Source organism: Citrus sinensis, chromosome 7, assembly GCF_022201045.2.
Source record: "Citrus sinensis cultivar Valencia sweet orange chromosome 7, DVS_A1.0, whole genome shotgun sequence".
Lineage (NCBI taxonomy): Eukaryota > Viridiplantae > Streptophyta > Magnoliopsida > Sapindales > Rutaceae > Citrus > Citrus sinensis.
The window spans coordinates 8,394,905-8,417,473 of NC_068562.1; the positions used below are offsets into that span (position 1 = coordinate 8,394,905).

The 22,569-nt window shown below is 37.1% G+C and overlaps 2 protein-coding genes across 2 annotated transcripts; both read right to left on the bottom strand.

The window, feature by feature from the left end:
- Positions 1-8,407: 8,407 nt before the first annotated feature.
- On the bottom strand, positions 8,408-13,162 carry LOC112497254 (LRR receptor-like serine/threonine-protein kinase IOS1). Its single transcript, XM_052444018.1, has 13 exons — positions 13,021-13,162; positions 12,388-12,925; positions 11,823-12,298; positions 11,595-11,730; positions 11,432-11,503; positions 11,263-11,334; positions 11,091-11,171; positions 10,203-10,351; positions 9,864-10,087; positions 9,662-9,788; positions 9,492-9,554; positions 9,192-9,381; positions 8,408-9,087 (listed from the first exon to the last, which is right to left on the bottom strand). Exons 1-13 carry the CDS (start codon positions 13,100-13,102, stop codon positions 8,676-8,678), a joined length of 2,622 nt encoding a protein of 873 aa, XP_052299978.1. The 5' UTR covers positions 13,103-13,162; the 3' UTR covers positions 8,408-8,675.
- A 2,585-nt stretch (positions 13,163-15,747) lies between these two features.
- On the bottom strand, positions 15,748-19,914 carry LOC102627014 (LRR receptor-like serine/threonine-protein kinase IOS1). Its single transcript, XM_025101655.2, has 13 exons — positions 19,776-19,914; positions 19,150-19,693; positions 18,589-19,064; positions 18,364-18,502; positions 18,201-18,272; positions 18,023-18,091; positions 17,866-17,946; positions 17,568-17,719; positions 17,252-17,475; positions 17,026-17,152; positions 16,832-16,894; positions 16,521-16,710; positions 15,748-16,396 (listed from the first exon to the last, which is right to left on the bottom strand). The coding sequence occupies exons 1-13, from the start codon at positions 19,861-19,863 to the stop codon at positions 15,973-15,975; spliced, it is 2,649 nt and encodes an 882-aa protein (XP_024957423.2). The 5' UTR covers positions 19,864-19,914; the 3' UTR covers positions 15,748-15,972.
- Between the last annotated feature and the right edge of the window lie 2,655 nt (positions 19,915-22,569).

Consider the following 22,569-nt stretch of genomic DNA (forward strand, 5'->3'; position numbering starts at 1 on the left):
TTTCGGCAAAACTCTCTGAAGTTGTTGTTGTCAAATTGCTTCCCATTATCGGTGATGATGGTATAAGGGATTCCATATCTGCAGATGATATTCTTCCAAATAAAATTCGTTGTCTTTCTCTCTGTGATTTGACTAAGGACCCCCACCTCTATCCACTTGGTGAAGTAGTCTACTGCTACAATTGCATGGGTTGTCGCTCCTCGGCCTTTCGGTAACGGACCAATCAGGTCGATTTCCCATTGAGCAAAAGGCCATGGGGATGTCATAGTGGTCAGCTTTTCTGGGGGTTGTGTGGGAACCTCAGAGAAGCTTTGGCATGTTTTACAGTTTTTTGCAATCTTTTTCGCATCCTGGTGCATGGTTGGCCAGAAGTACCCTTGCCGGAGTGCCTTGAAGGCTAAAGTTCTTGCTCCCGAGTAATTGCCACAAATTCCTAATGAATCTCCCTTAGTACATAATCTGCCTCCTCATCATCCACACATCGCAAAAGGGGCAAAGTGAATCATCGGCGGTAGAGTACCTCGTCGAGTAGTGTGTACCTCGCTGCTCGGCATTTTAGCTTTCTTGCCTGCCTTTTGTCCTCTGGTAAAACGCCATCGCGAATGTATGCAAGAATCGGGTCCATCCAGGATTCTTCAGTGCTTACTCTCATCACCTCTACCTCCTCTCCTATACTCGGCAAGGTCATCACCTCTAGTGGAACCGATTTCGGTAATTTGGGATCTACAGTTGCGGCCATCCTAGCCAACATGTCAGCTCGGTAATTTTCATTCCGGAATATCTGCTTCACCTCTACTTCATTGAAGAGTTTAACCATCTGCTTTACCTTCTTCAAATAAAGTCCTAATTTCTCTTCCCTTACTTGGAATTGATCGCTGAGCTGGTTACATACTAGTTGGGAATCTGCTCGGATTTCTACCCTTTCTGCTCGTAGTGCATGTGCAAGACCGAGCCCAGTAATGAAGGCCTCATATTCAGCTTGGTTGTTCGTAAGCTGGAATTCGAACTTTACAGCATAGGATACCTCGACACCTTCTGGACTTCGTATTATAACTCCTGCCCCGGATCTTTGTTCACTACGTGATCCATCAACTATTACCAGTCATATCCCCTTTGAATCCTCCTGTTTTGCTGGTTGTTCCTCTTGGACCTCTTCCTCTGGTTCAACACGGTCAACCATAAAATCTACCAGGGCTTGGGCCTTGATTGCTCCTCGGAGCCTGTAGGATAGGTCAAATTCGCTCAGCTCCACGGACCATTTTACTAAACGACCAGACGCATCTGGTTTTTGAAGCACTTGCCGAAGGGGCTGGTCAGTCATCACAACGATCTGGTGGGCTTGGAAATATGGTCGGAGTTTTCGTGCTGCCGTTATCAGAGCTAGCGCCCATTTCTCCATTAGTGGATATCTGGTTTCTGCGTCTACCAGGGCCTTGCTTGTGTAGTATACCGGGTGTTGCTTCCCTTCTTCTTCCCTGACTAAGACCGAGCTGGTAGCCCACTTAGAGATTGCCAAGTACAAAAGCAGCTGGTCACCCTCTCTCGGAGTTGATAGTAACGGGGCATGGGCTAGGTATTCCTTCAACTGTCCAAATGCGTCCTCACATTCCGATGTCCATTCCATCTTCCTCCCTTTCTTTATGATTTGGAAGAAAGGGTGACACTTATCAGTGGCTCGCGAAATAAATCGGTTCAATGCTGCCAATTTCTCCGTAAGGCTCTGCACCTCCTTAACTGTTCGTGGGGACCTCATTTTTATCACCGCCCGTATCTTCTCCGGGTTGGCCTCAATCCCTTGATGGCTCACCAGGTATCCCAAAATTTTGCCCGAGCTGACCCCAAATGCGCATTTCTCCGGGTTCAGCTTCATTTCGTACCTCCTCAGCAATTCGAAGGTCTCTTCCAAGTGCTTCACATGATCTCTCGGTTCTCTTGACTTGGTGATCATATCGTCCACATATAATTCCATAGTGTGACCGATCAATGGTTTGAAGACCTTGTTCACTAACCTTTGATAGGTAGCTCCTGTATTTTTCAGGCCAAAGGGCATCACCCTGTAACAAAATAAACCCATGTTAGTTATAAAGGTAGTGCTTTACTCGTCCTGCTCGTTCATGGGTATCTGGTTGTATCCGGAAAAGGCATCCATGAAACTGAGCAGACTATGACCCGCAGTTGAGTCCACCAACTAATCTATTTTTGGTAGGGGAAAACTGTCCTTCGGGCATGCCTTATTGAGGTCCGTGAAGTCTATACACATTCTTCACTTCCCATTGGCCTTCTTTACCAGTACTACATTGGAAATTCACTCCGGGTATTTGGCTTCCCTTATAAATCCTGCTTTCAGCAGCTTTTCTACCTCGGCATTTATGGCTTCGTACCTTTCGTGGTTGAAGCACCTCCTTTTCTGCCTCACCGGCCTTGCCCCTTTCTTGACTGCCAGCTTGTGACAAGCTACCCCGCGATCAATACCTGGCATATCCTCATGAGACCAGGCAAATATGTCTGCATAGGACTGTAGACACTTCACCAGCTCGCCCTTTATTGCTTCGCCCAATTCTGATCCGACCTTAACCACTCTGCTAGGGTCACTCCTGCTTACAACAACTTCCTCTAGCTTCTCAACAGGTTCTTGGCAACTATTTTTTGAATCCCCTCGGTTATCTAGAGAAGTAACCTGCAGCGTTTCCTTGGCCGCTGTAGCATAGCAGCTCCTGGCCATTCTCTGGTCGCCCTTTACTACGCCCACGACTCCATTTATTCTGTACTTCAGCACCAGATAATGCGTGGACATTACACATTGGCTTATCCTCATGAATGGTCTCCCCAATATCATCTGGTAAGGACTTCTTTCCTCTACCACGACAAAGTCCAGCATCATCGTTCTTTCAAATGGCTTTGTCCCCACAGTAATCGGGAGTTCAATGACCCCCATGGGAGTTAATCGTCCCCCTTCAAATCCCTTCAAGGATGTATTCGTCCGCTCCAGCTTTAAGTCTGAAATTCCCATATCATCTAGGGCCGACTTAAACAGAATATCAACTTAGCTGCCCGTGTCCACCAGTATTCGCCTCAATTCTGTACTAGCTACTAATGCTTTAATCACCAGTGCATCCTCATGAGGATACAAAATGCCCTCTTCGTCATTCTTCGTCCACATAATGGGAACTTGCCGCACTCTTGCCTTCTTGGCTGCTGGCAAATTTAGAAGCATCTCTTTGTCAGTCATGGCGTATCTCCCATAGTTCTTCCGTGCTCTGTTCGAATCCCCGGCCAATGTTGGCCCTCCTGCTATCACACGGATGATCGGCTGTTCACGTTCCAGATCCCTCTCAACTCCTTCATCACGTGTGTACTGTGATTCCACGACAGGAGACATTCCATCTACATACTCGTCCAAGTATCGGTTCCTCACTAAATCCTCCACCTGAATCTTCAGGTCACGACATTGGCTTATAGTGTGACCGTAAGTGTCGTGGAACTTGCAGAATCTGCTCTTATCCCGTCGGTGAGTCGGTTTTGTTATTGGGGCTGGAGGATACAGCAGGTCTCGTCCCTCGATCCTCTCATACAATTCCTCCAGGGAGATCTTTAATGGCGTGTACTGTCTATATGCCAAGCTCTGGTCTACCAGCTGAACTGCTCGGCTATCATGAATGTCACCTCGGGCTAGCACAGTCTCTAACTGATCTGGTCGTCTAGCCTTGGAATTGGTTGCATGTAATGCTCTGGGAGTGTTGTGATAGGGGTGGGCAGCCATCTGCCGGAATTCTCGCTGCCGCTCTGGGATCGGGGGGCGCAGAGGTTGAGCCCGGCTGTGTTGGAATTGTTGTGCTCTCGGGGCTATGGGGTAAGGGCGGGACCGAGCTGATATTCCACCCATCCCTAAAGATTCTCCAGTTCGCTTTCCCGACCCGCTCCTTTTCGGAGCTCTCCGTTCCTTTTGCCTCAGCTCTTCCAGTTGTTCACTTTTAATTCTTGCCGATTTCTCCTCTTCGATTTCTATATCTCGTCTCGCCTGCTCATACCCCGACGAGTAATTCTGTATGAGGGGGCTTCTTAAGTTATACCATAATCGGCCGATTCTTACACCTTCTTTTAATCCCCTCAACGCCTGCGGGTGATTAAAAGCTCTCAAATCCAGCACCGCTCGGTGATATCGTTTTACAAAATCTCGAAGGGATTCATGCTCCTCCTGCTTCATCCCCATCAGTTCCATCATGTCGTCTTCTGGGGCCACTGCCCCTCGGAACTGCTCGGCCAACTCCTGGCACATCTGCTCATACCCCTTTATACTTCCTCGGGGCAGCTTGCAGTACCATTCTCGGGCTCGTCCCTCTAGTGTCAACGGGAACACCCTGCACCTCTGAGCTGGTGTCAGCCCCTGCACACCCGTCATGTCGTTGAAACGTTCAATGTGCACCAACGGGTCGCTTCGCCCGGAGTATTTGAGGTTGGGGAAGCGGAAATCTCTTAGGATTATGGTACTCATGATCTCAGTTGATAACGGAGATTCTTCATCTAGCATTATCCTCCAGCTTGGGGCCTTTCTCTTGCCCTGCATCTCTTCTATCACCTGCGCCAATCTGCGCACCTCCCCCTCCAATTCTATAGCACGATCAGGATCACGTGCAGCTATCTGGTCTCGCTCCTGCTCGACGTTCTGCAACCGCTGTCTGAGCTCTCCTTCATGAACACTGGCCCCTCGGCCATTAATTTCCAGTATCCGTCCGGGGCGAGGTTGGTCTCTCTTTTCTTCCACGTGTTCCCCTGGGACCCGACTAGTACTTCTGTGGGGATGCACCCCGTTAGGTTGGTCTGCGGACGGAGGGATTTTCTCGACTCTACGCCCCCGGAGGCTGGGTTCTGCTCCAACTTCATCTCTTCCCACGGGGGTTTCACAATCCTTTCTCCGCTCGTCCCTCAGCTCAAACAATATGGCCGCGAGAGTCTCTATTTGTTTCTCCATCCGCTCCAATCTATCTTGCATCATCCTCTCTTGGGCTTCATTTGCAATCTCCCGGAGAGTGATTGTCTCCACCGTTTCATTGTCCTCCCTCAAAGTATCCTTTCTTGACGCATCCATATCCAATCGTTCGCTGCTTCTCCGGTAACTACTAATTTGGTGGTAGCTTTTTATTCAGCTCCCTACAGACGGCGCCAAAATGTTGATGCTTAAATCTGCTCGCCTTTTGACCGACCAGATTCTTTCACCAATATTTGTGTTGTCAACCGTTGCTCGAACCACTGGGGTTGGAATCGCTCTCCTTTCCTTTACTAGACCTGCGTTCACCAAAAATGGATCAGAGACGCCGGTGGTTTTGCCGGTGTAAACCCTCCGATGCCTAAGTTAGTACAAGGTATTTACGGGAAAACGGTTAAATTTAGATTCAAGAATGGTTTCTGATTTGCTCGAAGTTTGTAGGAAAATAACCTGGTTTCAATTTGGCAGCGTTTTCCCTCCCTCAGTTTTTCTGTCCCCATCTTCATCGATTTCTTCTTCTTTTATAGCCGTTGTCCCCACGTTTCCGTTTGCCCTTCATCCCACCTTTTTCGGGTAGTGGCAGCCCTTCATGGGACTCTAATTGTTACATTGTGGGCAAACGTGGATCTCGCGTGTCCTTCAACGGTTCTGGGAAAAGCGCAACTACCGCGATTCTGTGGGATCGTGTTCCCACTTTTCTAGGGATGAGTGCAGGCTCGGTATATACCTCTGGTCGGTATGTTTCCCTGATTGTATTCATCTCTGGTCGACTCGTGTTAGCCCCCGTGTTCTGCTCATATCACTTTGGCTGAAGCGATCCGTGCCGGGGCGGAAATAGTAGCATGGCCGACCTGGTGCTTTTATGTACTCAACACCATGCATATTATTCATTGACTTGTACGCGCATCATCATAATATTAATTCATTTATTCTTTTTCTGACATTCCTTTTTTTGGATATTAATACAATCTGCTATCTCTCTCTGTCTCTCTCTCTCTCTGTATATTTATATACATACACACACATTTATGTGCAAGTTGTGTATATAGCTATTAGTTGTAAATAAGTATTCATTGACTTCTCTATTTTATATTTTGTAGATGAGATTAACACCTAGGCTTTAGAACAAGTAAAAGTCCATCATTGTAGCATATGTAATTTTATATGATCAAGGTTCAAGGGGACAATTTGCTTCTTGGCTACCCTGTTTTAGTAATAATTTATAGTATTATAGTTGGAACCCTCACAACTAAAATGCTAATGTAACCGGCTCCGCATTTTGAGAACTAACGTGCAAAAAGCAGAACAAAAACATTTGTAACTTCATTGAAATCCCAATTTTGTTAACTTCCAGGGCAATTCACACTGTGCAACTATAAAGCTTATAAAAGACTTATTGGTCTAGTACATATCATCTTCAATTTCAAGATCAAATTTTATGGATATCTTAATATGTGGCTTACTTATTGAATGTTCACGTAATTGTAGATCGCTCAACATTCTACTATTAACATTAACTTAGTCTCATTGATTATGCTAGCTAGTTAGCTCTTCTCAATTATCATGGTCATCAATTTTTGTAGGTACCGAAATAGCCACCAATCTATTTACATCAATTGTTATTGTAAAACATTTAGGCAACAAAGATTATTGAATATTTATATATGTATATGTGTTGAAGATGATCTCAAAAATAAAACGACCGACAACGTTGTTTGCTAGTTTTTTGATAAGATGACGTGACGGATGGTCGAAGACGACTTTTCATCTAGCATGAAGACTTCGGAAAACGAGCCAAACCCAAATAGCACAAGACAGACGCTGTTTTGCGGCCAATCACTTAATCTGCACGTGAGGCGCATGTGCGAGACTCAACTCCCTAAGGCCATGTTTGGATGCTAATTAAGTAAAGGATTGGATTAATTTTGTGATTAAATATTTATCCCATGTTTAGCAAGCTTTGTTGGATTGGACTAAGGGGGACTAAATTTGAATTTAATCCCAAAATTACGGGATCAATAATACTAACTTACACACGGATTTAGATGGGATAAGATTTTTAAAAAAAATCCAACCATGAGACTTCTTTTTATTTACACCTAATATAAATTAATTAATTTTTATTTATGATTTACTTAAAATTTATTTTTATTTATTATCTATGATCTAATTGAATTTGTACTTTTACTTCTACTAACTCTTGAGGTTATATTTTCATTACTTGTATATTTAATAATTTATCAATAAAATTATTCTTTTAATAATTTATTGCATTATTGGATTGTACTAAATTTAATAATCACTAATATAATATTAAAAATCATCACAAAAATTAATAATACCATTAATTAATTGATTTTATATAATATTTTTAAATAATTGATAAAAATTAATTAAATATTTAGATTGTTTTATGTGTTTTTATTTGATTGTTATATTATGGGTACCAAATAACTTGTTTACAATATATTTAATTTTCTTATTAATTATTTTTTAAATTTATTTTAATTATGATTATAAAATTTTATGAATAATTGATATTTAAATATCAAGTTAAATGCTATTTAATATTATCTATATATAATTTAACATAGCCTAATCTGATACTGTACCAAACATAAGACTATATAATATAATCCAGCTTAATCTAATCCAACTTAGGGGCTATTTGTTTTTTTGACTTAATGACTTAATTGACTTAATTGTAATCAGTTAAGTCATTAAGTCGGTTTGTTTTTTCAACTTAATCAAAATTTTCAGTCATTAAGCTAATTTTTTTAGTTTTTTACTTAATCTAAAAAGTCTGAATGACATCATTAAAAGATATTCTCCAAAATATCATCATCTAATTAATTGATTTTCATCCATACCTAAATAAGTTTAATAATTAGCATTATTATCCATCTTCATAACTTGTGATAATATAGTGGTAAACGAATAGTTTTTTATTTTTTTTTTAATTTTCTTCAAATTAGCATTATTTATCTTTATATTTTTTAATTAATATTTTTTCAAATAAAACATCTTAAACAACAATAAAATTGATTATAATATACTAATTTAGAATATTAAAGGGTTGTATTCAATTGAGCATGATTATGTTATGAAAATATATTGTCTTATTTATATTATTTGAGATGTTATTAATTGTTTAACATTTATAATTTGTAAGGGCATAGATGTAAAAATAATAGTTTTTAGATTTTTTAAATTAAAAAAAAAACAGCTTAACACTTATATTTAACGATCCAGACAAAAAAAAAAAAAAAAACCAAACATGTTATTCAGATTCAGACATATAGCTCTATTCCGAATTAAGACTAATTTAAGTCTATTCATATTTCAGATAAAAAAAAACAAATACTGCCTTAATCTAATCCAATTATAATAATTAATCTTATCTAATCCTGCATGTCAAACGTAGCCTGAGCATTAAGACGAAGGAGTAAAAGCTTAAAGCTACAACGTTGTTGACCTCCAAAAGCTATATCTTAGCCAAAAACACAATATGTTCTTTGATGGAAAGGAAATAACACAAATCATGCCATTACATGTTTCCCACAATGGCTCTCTTTAGATCTCTTTTATAGATTGCACAACTATTTGTTTATATGAATGGACAATAGTAAGCCATGATCTTTTGCCATTCGTTATTCTTTTGTCGCAGGGGCCATCTCTTCGGTCAAAAGTACTACCTAGCCAGAGGAGCTAGTTCAGAAGTTAGATTTAGAGTCATCATCCTTCCACTCTGATCTCCTGAACCGAAGCGATGGCCCTCCTTTCTAGCTGTCTCCATTGCTAGACACTCCTTTAATTCCATCACTACCCGATTCATGTTTGGCCTTGGAGTGGAAGAATGAGAGACACAACCCATTGCTATTTCAACAGCTTTCCAGGCAGAATTGACGTCAATATCCCCATGTAACTTTGGATCAACAATGTTTTTAATGTCACCTTGTGCAAGCATGAAATCTACCCATTGACTTATGTGTTTATGCTCTTCAGTATTTGCAATTGCTGGCCGGCTTGTGGTTATCTCCAAAAGAACAACTCCAAAGCTGTACACATCGCTTTTCTCAGTTAACCTAAATGTTTGACAATACCTACAAGTCAAAACAGGTGATTATCGCTCTGTCCAATGAAACAATTGCTAGCAGCTAGCTCTATTCAGATTATATGAAAAATGTGGGCGTAGGTATATACTTACTCAGGGTCAAGGTACCCAAATGTCCCAGCAACGCCTGTTGATAGATGAGAGACACCTTCAATTGGAAAAGTTTTTGACAGCCCGAAATCGGCTAATCTGGCTTGGAATTGATCATTTAATAAAATGTTTGCTGGCTTGATATCTCTGTGTACTCGGGGCGGCTTACAGCCCAGGTGTAGATACTCCAATCCTACATCTCAGATCCACTCAAAATCAGTTCACTTAATTGCAGCCACCCCAAAAAAAAAAAAAAATGAAAGCTCAATTCTAACCAATTTTGACACATATATTCATGTTAACCTTGTGCTGCCTCCGTTGCTATACGAAGTCTTCCTTCCCAACTCAACACGTCCGCATTGCTATCTGCATCCACATACTAAATGTTAAAACATTCTTGTATTGTGTTAATTGATAAACTTTCTTATTTAGACATTTAAAAAGCCAAAAAAAAAAAAGAAGCAAAATCAAACCTGATAAATACTCCTCTAAGCTCCCATTGGCCATGTACTCGTAGATGAGACCAATTTGGTTTCCTTCGTTACAATAGCCGTAGAGCGTTGTCAAATTTTTGTGATGAACTGTCCGTAGAAGTATTACCTGTAAAATTAAAATCTTTTTAGTTGGATATAAATTTGGGCTCCAATTTTTCGCTTGTGTTAGGTTTAAGATTACCTCTGCTTCAAACTGCTCGTATCCTTGACGAGAAGATGGAGAGAGCATTTTCACAGCAACTTCAGTGTTATCATCCAAGTAGCCATGGTAAACTTTTCCAAAACTTCCCTCGCCGAGGATTGTTTCAAAGTCATTGGTAATTTTTGTAATCTCAGCATATGTAAATCGCCGCTTCTTTGTCTCCAATGATCCATCTATTAAGCTGGAATCATCGTTCTTTTCCCCTACTCATAAATTAAGAGGCCGTGTAAGCAAATTTATAGTCTTGAGAAATATTCTCCTAAAAATAACATGGAGATAAAATCGAAGTACCAAGAATATATATAATGTTGGTCATACCTTTTCTTAGTCTTTTATGTCTCCAATAGATAGCTGATACAGCTAAAGTGACGACCAATAATGAAGCAAATGACGCTATTACTGGGACAACAAAATTGTTCTTCTTCTTATTATTCTCCTTGCAAGGATATGATGAGCAAAGGTCCACACTTCAATTAAAGCAGCCAATTTAAACAACATCAAAAGTTAAAATTTTAACTGATAGCTTTTGAACTCACGCATGGCGTTACCGCTACAACTCCTTACTGTAATTTAACAACCATGAAGATTATTATGTTTCCAAGAAATTAATTTAATGAACCTATTTGATAAATAGAAAAAAGTTTAGAGTCAAAACCCTGCTTCTATAGGCAAGAAATTTCAGAATATACCAAAGGTAATACAATCAATTAATGTATGTATGACGTGTAATTTAATTTAATATAACCACCATTTGAATAGCAGTTTGTCAAAACAAATGCACTGATGTCATTATATTATTTATTTGTTATATAGCTGACATAGTATTTATAATGTATTCTGAAAAAAAAATCTCAAATGATAAACTTCACAAGTTTCTTAGGAAAGTTAGGTATTAAATTATATCGGGTGTAATAGCCCAAACCCATCCTAGTAATGGAGAGTCGGCTCTGATGCCTCTTTGACACCAATTGTAACAGCCCAAGCCTAGCAACCAAGGAAATATTGTCCGTTTTAAGCACACAGCCTCTTATAGGATATTGTCTGCTTTAAGCACAAGGGCTCTCACTATTTTGTTATTGAACTTTGCAACACAAATGCATTTACTTAGATAGGAGAGCCCATGACTTATAAACCAGTCTAAAAACTCACTCACTAGCAATGTAAGATATCACATGGAGGTTCATATTTTTTTGACAAAAAGTATACCTTAAGGACAATGAACCATTTTTTGATCTCTCAACAAGTTCTGTTGGCAACGGGCCTGTCAGCATATTTCCTGTTAAGTTCCTGCAATAGCAAAACAGATGTAAATTTTAGTTTCTGTACAAATAATATATAAGAAACATGTCATTTCAGTTTAAATCCAAAAATAACTTACAAGACCCTCAAGTATTGGAGTTTAGATAGAAACTCTGGCACTGGTCCAGTCAAACTATTGTTTGATAAGTCCCTGACAAATTGGATTGAAACATTTAAGCCCAATATTGAGTCCTCATCGTCAATTTGAGATGACAATGCATTCATTCATGTCAGATTCAGATACTTACAAATGTTCTATCACTGTGAGATTTGATAAATAAGGAGGGATCCCCCCAGTCAATCCCCTTGAGGATAAATTCCTGATTTCAGGTTCATTGATTTACTTATCAGAGAGTTGAATGAAAAAATAGAAAAAATAATAATCTAACGTTCTTGAAGGCATGAACTTACAGGGAAGTGATTCTAGGAGGATCATTATCATTATAGCTGCAACCAAGGCCATTCCACAAAAATGCCTGAGGGGCACAAGGATCTCCTTGCCAGTCTTTTCTTTTGTACAACGACTTGATATTCATGATAGCATCAACTATAATGCATATGTGGCATATTCAAACATTATGACAACTCAAATAAAGAGGAAGAAGATTGACAATGGAATGAATATTGAAAACAACTTACCATCTGCTTGCTCTGTCTCTGATTGTGAGAAATCTTGTACCAAATAAAATTCAATTGCATTGAGTATTGGCGGCAGGGTTGAGTTTTCGGTTTTATGGATGGAAAATTGCAACTTTTCTCCAGTCAACGCGGAAGTAGTGTACGCAGTGGTTGTGTGCCGATAACTTGGAACAACAGGTCCATACAAGTGGTTTCCATTGAAAGAAATGTTGAATTGCCTGGACTGGTTGGCTTGAAGCTCTTCAAGTTCAGCAAAGTGCATGTACATATAAAATTTTGAGGTGGAATCCTCATGGACCAAGTCGATTAGTAAAGGCTCGCTCTTATTTTTAGGCGTAGCAGCACTCCTCATGACAATTGATGGCAGCTGATAGTCATTGTACCCATCCTCATCAATGGTACGTGGGGTAGTTATTTGTTGCCACTGAGGGTAAGCATATGGCGCCCAGCTTCGATCATACACATCATCCGGATACCTGAAACATTTTTCTTTTTCACTAAGATTCTCTTCTAGTTTGAACTTACACAAAAAAGTTGAAGGAGCGTAGGTATGAAATCGACCCACCTGACTACTTGATTGGTAATTGAAAGAACATCCATCCTTATAAAGGTGTTGAGTGATCCGGATTGGGTAATGTAAGTGTTATTAGGCAGGGGCCTAAATTCTAATGTTGATATGAAAGGCGTCCCCGAACCAGTATTCACAAGACAAACTTGTGTACTATTGGAGGAGATGACATGAATAATTTCCTTAACAATGATAGTTGAGACATTTCCCAAGATCACAGACTCCCATTTATTTGGTCCAAGATGCAAATCAAACTCTGGTACCGTACCTTTGCCATCATAATCTCCATGCGTGAAGCTTGCTCTGATCAAATATCTAACGTCTTTCGCAAGTTTTACATTGTAACAGTTTCTTTTTCCTTCAGGAAAGCTTCTGAGATTCCATAGAGGTTGATGAAGACTCTCTAGTTGGTATGCGAGTGCTACACTCTTGCTTATGCCGGTATCCACGAAAGTTGTATCCGAAATGTACTTTATGCCTGTTTTTGTATCTGTGTACGTTGTGTTTTCAGCCCCACAATCTATGCTAATGAACCCTGGACGCAAAAGCCAACTTTTCTTAACACGGCCAAGATATGAGAGTTAGTTAATTAAATCCTGAAGAATTAAAATATTAATTAAAAACTCAGACCTGATTGATTCTGAGCGTGAACCAGAGCTACAAGAGCAAAACCTCCAAGTAATGCGAAGAGAAAATTCTCAAAGATCTCCATCACCTTTTTCAGTTTCTTCCAGGGAAGGTAATTAAAGAATCTCCATCATGATCTTCTAACTTTTCCTACTGAATCAAAAAATGGAAAACAATACAACAACTTGACCAATTATGTATTCATTTAGATTGTAGTAAGTATAAGCACCAGAACAAAACAGGAAATATTAAAGTCAAATATTCCTTTCAGCTGTAAGTTCCTTGGTATTGCACTACAATAATTTAATTTGATTAATATTTTTCTAAGTCTGAACTAAATAAATCGTGCATTGGTGACAAGAAGCTAAAAGTTTGACCAAATTAATTAAACTGGGCAACACTTCCTGTAAATAGTAAAGTGTTTATAGGCTATCAAATTCGTTCATATACACTTCGAATTTAGACTTTTTTAATTACGTGAGCATTTTCAACAAGATCTTTCAAATAAGACAAAAGTATCAATTAGTCACCATAGTTTTTAATTTATTTCTTTCACATCGAACGTGGATTTTTTGGCTAGATACTAGAATCATTCAAGAATAACTAAAAATTAGCAAAGATTTACTTGGGTACCGAACCTATATATGTCTCTTTCGTTACTTGGCCACTTCTTGGCAGGTGAACATTTGAACAATTCATCTCCAAGTAATTGAAACTGTATAGCCACTTGGCCACTTCTTGGTAAATGAACATTTGAACAATTCAACTCCAAATAATTGAAATTGTATATATAAGTGTTCATGTCAAGCCGTTGCTCGTTGCAATTTAAGTTGAATCAATTGAAATTTGATTTAATTTTAAAAGGAAGCTCATCCCCAGGAAGAATTCTAGAATACATCAAAAGTAATTTAACCAACTAATGCATGTATGACACATGCAATTAAATTTAATATTACCATCACTTGCTTGGTAATTTTTTAAAATAAATGCACCATATTATAGTATCATTTGTTTGTTATATAACTGACATAGCATCTGTTACGTATTCTAAAATCTCTCCATCCGGAAAGCCACATGCAATTTTATAACAGGTTCTAACTTCGCGATTTTGCGGGTTGGAATCATTTGACATTAGGCACCAACTTGTTCTTTAACAATAGAAAAACTGATAATCATATCTTTTTAGTAAGAGTCGACTCAAAGACTTGTTCAATTCATAAGAATGATGACAAATATAAACATTAGTAAATATATAAAATTTTGCAATTGAAGCTGATATTTCTTTTTTTTCATTTAATTTTATAAAAGTACGTTTACTAATTAATTAAAAAAAAGGGAATTTTAACTCATATGCTAACCAAAAGTTATTTCTTGAGTAGCTTCGTTAAACGCAATCATTATTGGCTCGATAGACATATAATGGACCAATTGATCTGGAAGAACCCTGCTTTTGTTGGATTGAAGTTAAAATATGATGGTGTTTGATGGTTTTGCCGAACTGTTCGACAGAGTGCCTCAATGAATTATTTTTGGCTTGAATCATTTCATTTGGATTTCAGAAGGTTTCAGGAGCATCAAGATTGATTATCAAGCGAAGAAAAATCTAGACTCAACTGAAGATAAGATTAGTGACCCATAGAACAAGAAGACACACTGTACTATAACGGTTTGTTACAGAAGTTTTATATTGTTATGTGATTCAATATCAGCCTTTGATTCTTGGTTTAGTAAGTATCTAATAAAACATTATACCTTTTGCTTTCATTAGTAATGAAAAATTAAGAATGATTCGTGGATGAAAATATACACCATTTGATTGTGTTTGTTGGTGTCGCTTTTTTTCAAAGTTTTTATCTTTAGCAAGTTCGCAATGTCTCTAGGCTCTGTTAAGTAGAGAAATTATATGGAAAAATTTGTAGCCTGCTTAATTATATGGCGAAAAATATGTAGGCATATAATAGGCTGCCGTGTAAGTACCAAAAATATGCATGGAGTTAAAGATGAGGGATGGCAAAATCCTTCACGGGTTTGGAGTCTTATAGGATCCATCCCAAATGAGGTGAATTTTAAATAATTTTTGGGGAATGAAGTGAGAAATAAGAGAAAAATAATTTCAAAATTCTTAATGGGGTTGGGATTTGTTTTGCACTCCCCACCCCACCCCCACCCCAATCCCCATTATATATGAATTTTTTTTTATTTTTGTTCAATAATTTCATTTTATCAATTAAAATGTTGGTTAATAAATTTTTATTATTATTTTTACTTAATATAATTAGGTTATAACTAAAAGAAAACCTACATTATAATTCTTATATATTCAACTCTAATATATCGTTATGTTTTCTTTTCTCTTTGAATGTGCTACTCTCTTCAAATATTTTTAGGTTTGATATTATTTCAAGATATTATTTTAACCTTTGGAGATTTTTTTAAAATAATTTAAATACTTTATAATATGATAATAATTTTATTTAAGTTTCTAATTTTTAATTTACTAAAATCATTTATCTATATCTACTATAAAATAAGTAAATGGAGAATAAGGTGGGGATGAGGAAATCATTCCCGACATTGGGATTTTTCATCCCCACTCCACTAAATTTATTGGCAAATGGGGTGGGAAATGAAGGTGAAATTTTTAATGGGATGGGAAATGAGGTAGGCCTCTCCTCCTCATTATCATCCCTATTAAAGATGCAGTGATATTCTCTACTAATTAAAATTATATTGAGTGAAAGTCTAAAATACCACAAAGGAAATACTAACTCAAATCAGATGATTGATTGACAACAAATATACAGGCAGTTAGGGCCAAAATGTAGTTTATTGAAAACAAGGGGAAAAAAAGAAAGAAAAAATTCTTCTCTTTAGCAGCGTCAAGGGAGTTGGTGGACTTAATTCGATGAATTTTATCAAATGAAGCAGAAAATGTTCAAAGTTAACCGGTGAATTTTATCTAGCTCGGGGATTTAATTCGGTGCCAAGATTCATGGACATCATCAAATGATCAATGGAGCCTTTTGAATGAAAACCACGGCCTGAATTTGCCCTAGCCATCTCCGCTGCCAAACACTCACTTAATTCCATTACAACTTGACTCATGGTTGGCCTTTGATTACCAGTTGGAGATAAACAAGCCATTGCTAATTCCACAGCTTTCCAGACAGAATTGGCGTCAAAATCTTCTTGTAATCTTGGATCAACAATGCTTTTGATATCACCTTTGGCTATCAAGGAATTGACCCATTGACGAATGTGAATCTTCTCTTCTTCGTTGATTCTTGAAATCGCTGGCTTACAAGTTATTATCTCAAGAATAACAACCCCAAAGCTATATACATCACTCTTTTCCGTCAACCTATTTGATGTATAATACCTGCACAGTGCCAAATTATGAAACTATTTCACACACATTGCTGAATAATTATGAAACTTTCTGGTAATTAATATTGGCTTTTGGTTTGTTAAAAGAAAAAGGATTAATTTATCAATATTCTTACTCGGGGTCAAGGTAGCCTGGAGTGCCAGCAACAACGGTGGAGACATGAGTGTTGGCGTCGGTTGCAAAAGACTTTGACAGCCCAAAATCAGCTAACTTAGCCTGTAACTTCTCATTTAATAATATGTTTGTTGACTTCACATCTCTGTGGACTATTGGTGGCTTGCAACCATTGTGCAAATATTCCAAACCTGTACAATTTTAAATTCCAAGTGGATGATTAATTAATCAGTTCCCTTCACATCTATATTAAATCAACTAATTAGCAAATCAAAGGAGAATGATTCAAATAATCTAATTTAGCTATCTAACCTTGTGCTGACTCCACTGCTATTCGAAGTCTCTCTTGCCAACTCAAGACTTTTTTGCTAATATCTACATTCATATCACACAAAAATTTTCTATGTTATACCATATTGCACAAATTACATAAATTAGAATTGTGAACGTCTTCATTATTAATTTTCTGATCATGCAAAAATCTTTAGTGCATACTGCATAATAACCTGATAAATATTCTTGTAGATTTCCATTGGCCATGAATTCATAAATGAGCGCCGTTTGGTTATCCTCATCGCAGTGCCCAACCAGGGATGTCAAATTTCTATGATGAACTCTCATGAGGAGTTTGACCTACAAAGAATGTCAAGGCTCATGCATATCACAGGAAAATTGAAAGATAAAATAATGAGCTCAATTGTTCAAACGAGTATGAATTAGTTATTTATGTACCTCAGCTTGAAATTGCTGAAACCCTTGAGCAGATGATGAAGAGAGCATCTTAACAGCCACATCAATTTCATTTAAGCGGCCATAATAGACTGTTCCGAATCCTCCTTTCCCAAGAGTCCTCTCGAAATTATTTGTAATTTTCACGACGTCGGAGTACGAGAGGTGTCGACTTTTTGCCTCAAATGAGTCTATTTTATTTTTGGATTCTCTCTTCACTTTCCCAACTGAAAAGTCATTACAAATTAAATTGATCTTGATCATGTGAGCTCTAAGAGTTCCTGTTTTTGTGACTGAATCTAATAAAATATGTACACACCTTGTCTCTTTCTTTTGAGGACAAAAAAGATTGCTAATGCCGCTGCTAAGAGGAAAACTGAACCAGCAACTGACGCTACCACGGGAACCACAACATTGTTCTTCCTCTTTTTGCATGAAATCTTTGAACAAAGGCCTGGATTTCCGCCAACGCTGGATTGATCACAGGAAATGAAATTCAGTCTTAAAGGTGTAGATGTGTGTGTGTGTTTCTAAATCAAATCCTTTCATCTACTGTGAATTTTGAAAACGAAAAAAAAAAAATTTATTGTATAAGCTCAATAAATTAAAGAGCACACCTTAATGAAAGTGATCCATTCTTTGATCTTTCGAGTAGCTCAACTGGAACTGAACCGTTCAGCTTGTTTCCTTGCAAATTTCTGAAAAGGGGCAAGAAAAAGATTATCGCCTGTTTACATTTAAATGAAAAGGAAAATTTGTCAACTTGTAACTTACAGAGTCCTCAGTGGTAGCTTAGATAGAAAATCAGGTACTGATCCTGTCAAATTATTGTTCGACAAGTCCCTGATATTTCACACAAACAATGGTGATCAGGTGATTATTATTAGATGATTAATATTAAATAATTAATAAGCACAAAAACTACTGGTTCTTGTGAGATTGAAATACTTACAAAAACTGGAGTGATGTGAGATTAGATACGTAAGAAGTTATGCCCCCCTTCAATCCACTTGAGGATAAGTTCCTGATATGATCATATTCAATGCTCAATAAAATTTAAACAGTGTTATAAGAAGCTAAACAGTCAGTTTGTTCGCTTGATTAGATATACTTACAAGTATGTGATTCTTGGTGAACTAGAGTCACCATAGCTGCAATTAAGACCATCCCACAAGTAAGCTAGTGGGGCACATGGATCACCTTGCCAATTTTTCTTCAATCCATACGTTGCTTTGATATTTGTAATAGCATCAACTAAAATTTAATTGCGTAAGCTGATAATTAGAACAAGAAATTGATGTTATTTCATCTCATACTATAGGACAGGAAAAAAAAAATACCATCTATTTGCTCTGTTTGTAGCTGCAAGAATTCTTTGACTGAGTAAACTTCAATGGCGTTGATGATGGGAGGAAGAGTAGAATTTCCCGTTTTATAGAGCGAAAACGAATAATTTCCTCCAATCAAGGCTGTTGGACTAAACACTGTTGTTGTTAACAAGTAATTAGGACTAAAAGGTCCATACCAATGCTCTCCGTTCAAAGAAATGTTGAATTGTCTTGACTGGTTAGCTTGGAGAATCTGAACTTCAGCAAAGTGCATGTAGACATAAAATTGAATCGATGGATCCTCAGTTTCCAGGTAAAAATCCATGGACTGGCTAGCATTTTTCGGCGTTCCAGCAGTATTCATGACAACAGCCGGTGGTTGATAACTATTGTGGCTTTCAGCATCCACAGTGAGCGAAGTGTTTATCCTTGCCCAATTAGCTGAATTATATGGAAACCAACTGCGATCATGAACATCATCATTGTACCTGAAGCAAAGGACCAGGATTTTATCACGATCCAAGCTTTTACACGAGCAAATAAATGTCAGGATTGGTAATAAAACTGGCTCACCTGATTGTCAAATTTGTTGTTGAAGCAACATCCAATCTTGTGAAGAGATTCAAAGATCCAGATTGTGCTTTATAAGTGGAATTTTCAAACAATGGCCTTAATTCTAATGCGGAAATGAAAGGAGTCCCTAAACCGGTATTCACGAGACAGATGTGTAAATAATCTGATGGTAGGATATGAATGATCTCCCCTATTGCAACAAATGATGCATTATTCTCAAATGTTACTGATAACCATTTATTAGGCCCGATAAACATGTCAAATCCTGGTACAGAATTTTTCTCATCATAGTTACCGTACATAAAATTTGTCCTGATTAAATATCTACTGCCTTTTGTGAGATTGAATCTGTAGCAGTTTCTGATACCATCAGGGAAGCTTCGGACTCGCCGCATTTGCTTTTGCTGGCCGGTTTGGAATTCCTGTAATATACTCTTACCAATTCCAGTTTCGACAAAGGCATCATCAGAAATGTAATTTATGCCAGTTGTTGTTTCCGTGTAGTTAGAATCTTTAGGTAAACCACAATCTAGACTAATGAATCCTGTGAAAATGAAGCAGAAAGAGGCCTTGTTAATGAAAATACAACTAAAATTGTTGTTATTCGAAAAATCAGATACTGAAACCTGTTTGATCCTGGGCATGAATTACATTTGCAAGAGGCAAACTACCAAGCAGCGCAAGGAGGAAAATTTTCAACATTTTCATCAACATCTGTAATTTTGTGTTGGTTAGCAAAGTTTAGTTGCTAGAAAATGAAGTGGGCTATATGTGATCATCTTCTAGTTTATATTGCCAGAGTAATATTATGAAATTATATCATATTTTGGCAAAATTGGTCAATGCTCAGCAATACATTAGATATCCCATTATTGGATTCAATTGGTAGAATAAAGTATAATATTCCCTCAAATAAAATATTCCGTTGTCGTGATGCTCTTACAAGGCTTTTAAGTTCAATTTGTAAGATTCGAGGAAAATAACTAATCGACCAAATTTTATGGTAGACCTTCTTTTAGCTCCTATGAATGTCAACGCTTCACGAACCTGGTTTTCTAATACTGATCAAGATATGATTGTTTTTGAATTAGCATCAGGGGTCCGGATAAAATATATGTATATGACACACTTGCAGAGCTGTAAATGAATTTCAAACTTCAACCAAAGAGCCGGGCCCTTAATCATCAAGATGGAAAAATATGGTAAGGCTGCAAGTTGATAGTCGAAGTACTCCCATATTTTGAAAACCTGAACTCTTATCAGGCGAAAGTCTGATAATATCCAAATTACGTAGTAGAATTGATTACCCCTAAAGCCGTGTTGATTATTTGCAATCTCTAACCACTAGGTAGCTCATATGAAAATGCCTGATGCATGTAACAGTTATATAAACTATTCTGCTCGGCTGTTTCGTGGAACTAATTAATTCTCTTCGATAAGTTTATTTTTTATGTTACGTTAAAATAATTACTATAAAAAATAAAAATAAAATTAATGAGTTTGATTATGAGACATAATCCAATAGAATACATTTTTGTCTTTTGCCAATTGATTATGAGTCAACGATTTGCAGTTTGAGATCTTTGTGATAGTTGAGAGCACGTTGGATATTCAATAAATTTCATTACATATATAACTTTCGGGCAACTCTTAAGAGTTGACCAAATGTGAAGAGACAATGAGTCACGGTCGATAGACGGCCTATTAGCCTTACTCACAGGTACGGCATGATTTACTCTTTTTTTTTTTAATTATGTTATATACAGATTATCACTACTTATTTGAATTTTGTTATATACAGATTATTACTATTGATATTATGTCAGATATTACAATTACACCATCATACATTAACCCACTGAAACACTTGTCTAGACACAAATTATTAATACTGATATTACATCAGACATTACAATTACAATATTTACAATCATACTCTCTAATATTCGAGGGGTGCCTACTCTTCACCCTCTTTAATATTCGAGAAGTGCCTACTCTACTCACATTTCGTAAGGGAGATTATTACTATTAATATTACATCAGACATTACAAGTACAATATTTACAATCGTACCAAACAACTGAGACCATCACTATACATTAACTCATTAAAGTACTTGTCCAGACACAAATTATTACTACTGATATTACATCAGACATTATAATTATAATATTTACAATCATCCTCTCTAATATTCGAGTGGTGCCTACTGTACTCACGTTTCGTAAGGGAGATTATTACTACTTATATTATATCAGACATTACAAGTACAATATTTACAATCGTACCAAACAACTGAGACCACCACCATATATTAACCCACTGAAGCACTTGCCCAGACACAGATTATTACTACTGATATTACATCAGACATTACAATTACAATATTTACAATCACCCTCTCTAATATTCGAAGGATGTCTACTCTACTCACATTTCATAAGGGAGATTATTACTACTGATATTATATTAGACATTACAATTACAATATTTACAATCGTACCAAACAACTGAGACCACCACCACCATTCATTGTACCAAACAACTGAGACCACCACCATACATTAACCTACTAAAGTACTTGCCCAGATACTTTAAACTCAAATATATTTTAAATCCTCTCTAATATTCGAGGAGTATCTACTCTACTCACATTTCATAAGAGAGAGACTATCTCCAGTTAATTAGTTGATAATTGAGGGAGTACTAAAATTAACCTCTATAATGCTCTTATGGAGGCTCGAACCCTTACACTCAATATTGTAAGTGCAAGATTTCTCCCATTGGACCAAATGCCTATTGGTACGGTATGAGTTACTTAGATCTTGTAAATAGGAAAAAAATTAAAAAAAAAATTGATGTGGTAGAACATAATTGATTCAATGAAAATATAATATTGTAATAAAAGCGAATCATATGAATCATGTAAGATTTTCATTCAATCAATGATATTTTCATCTGATTTAATGTTTTTACTAAACTAATAAATTATGAACTGAAAATTAAATTTTCAATGAACTCCACAACATTTGGAAATTATTGGCCTATAGGATGAAGTATGAGATGCAAAAGATAATGAATGTGGACTTTTATTATAGTATCATAAAAAGACTCTTTAAATAAAATTTTACTTCATATTTTTTGATGTTTTTATTTACCACATAAATAAATAAACAAATATTTAAAGAGAAAAATTTAAAGAGTTTTTCAAAGATGCTTTTAAGCTCTAACAACCAAGTTCAACAAGTCATCTGATTGATACTTAATGGGCTTGATATATGAACCCAGGTCCAAACAAACCTCACACCAATAATATCACTGCTAAATGGGCTTCACATATGACCCCAAGTGCATGCAAAGATAAAAGAGTAGAGCTATTCAAACACCCTTCTTCCCTCTTTAAACCTTATAATAATTCTT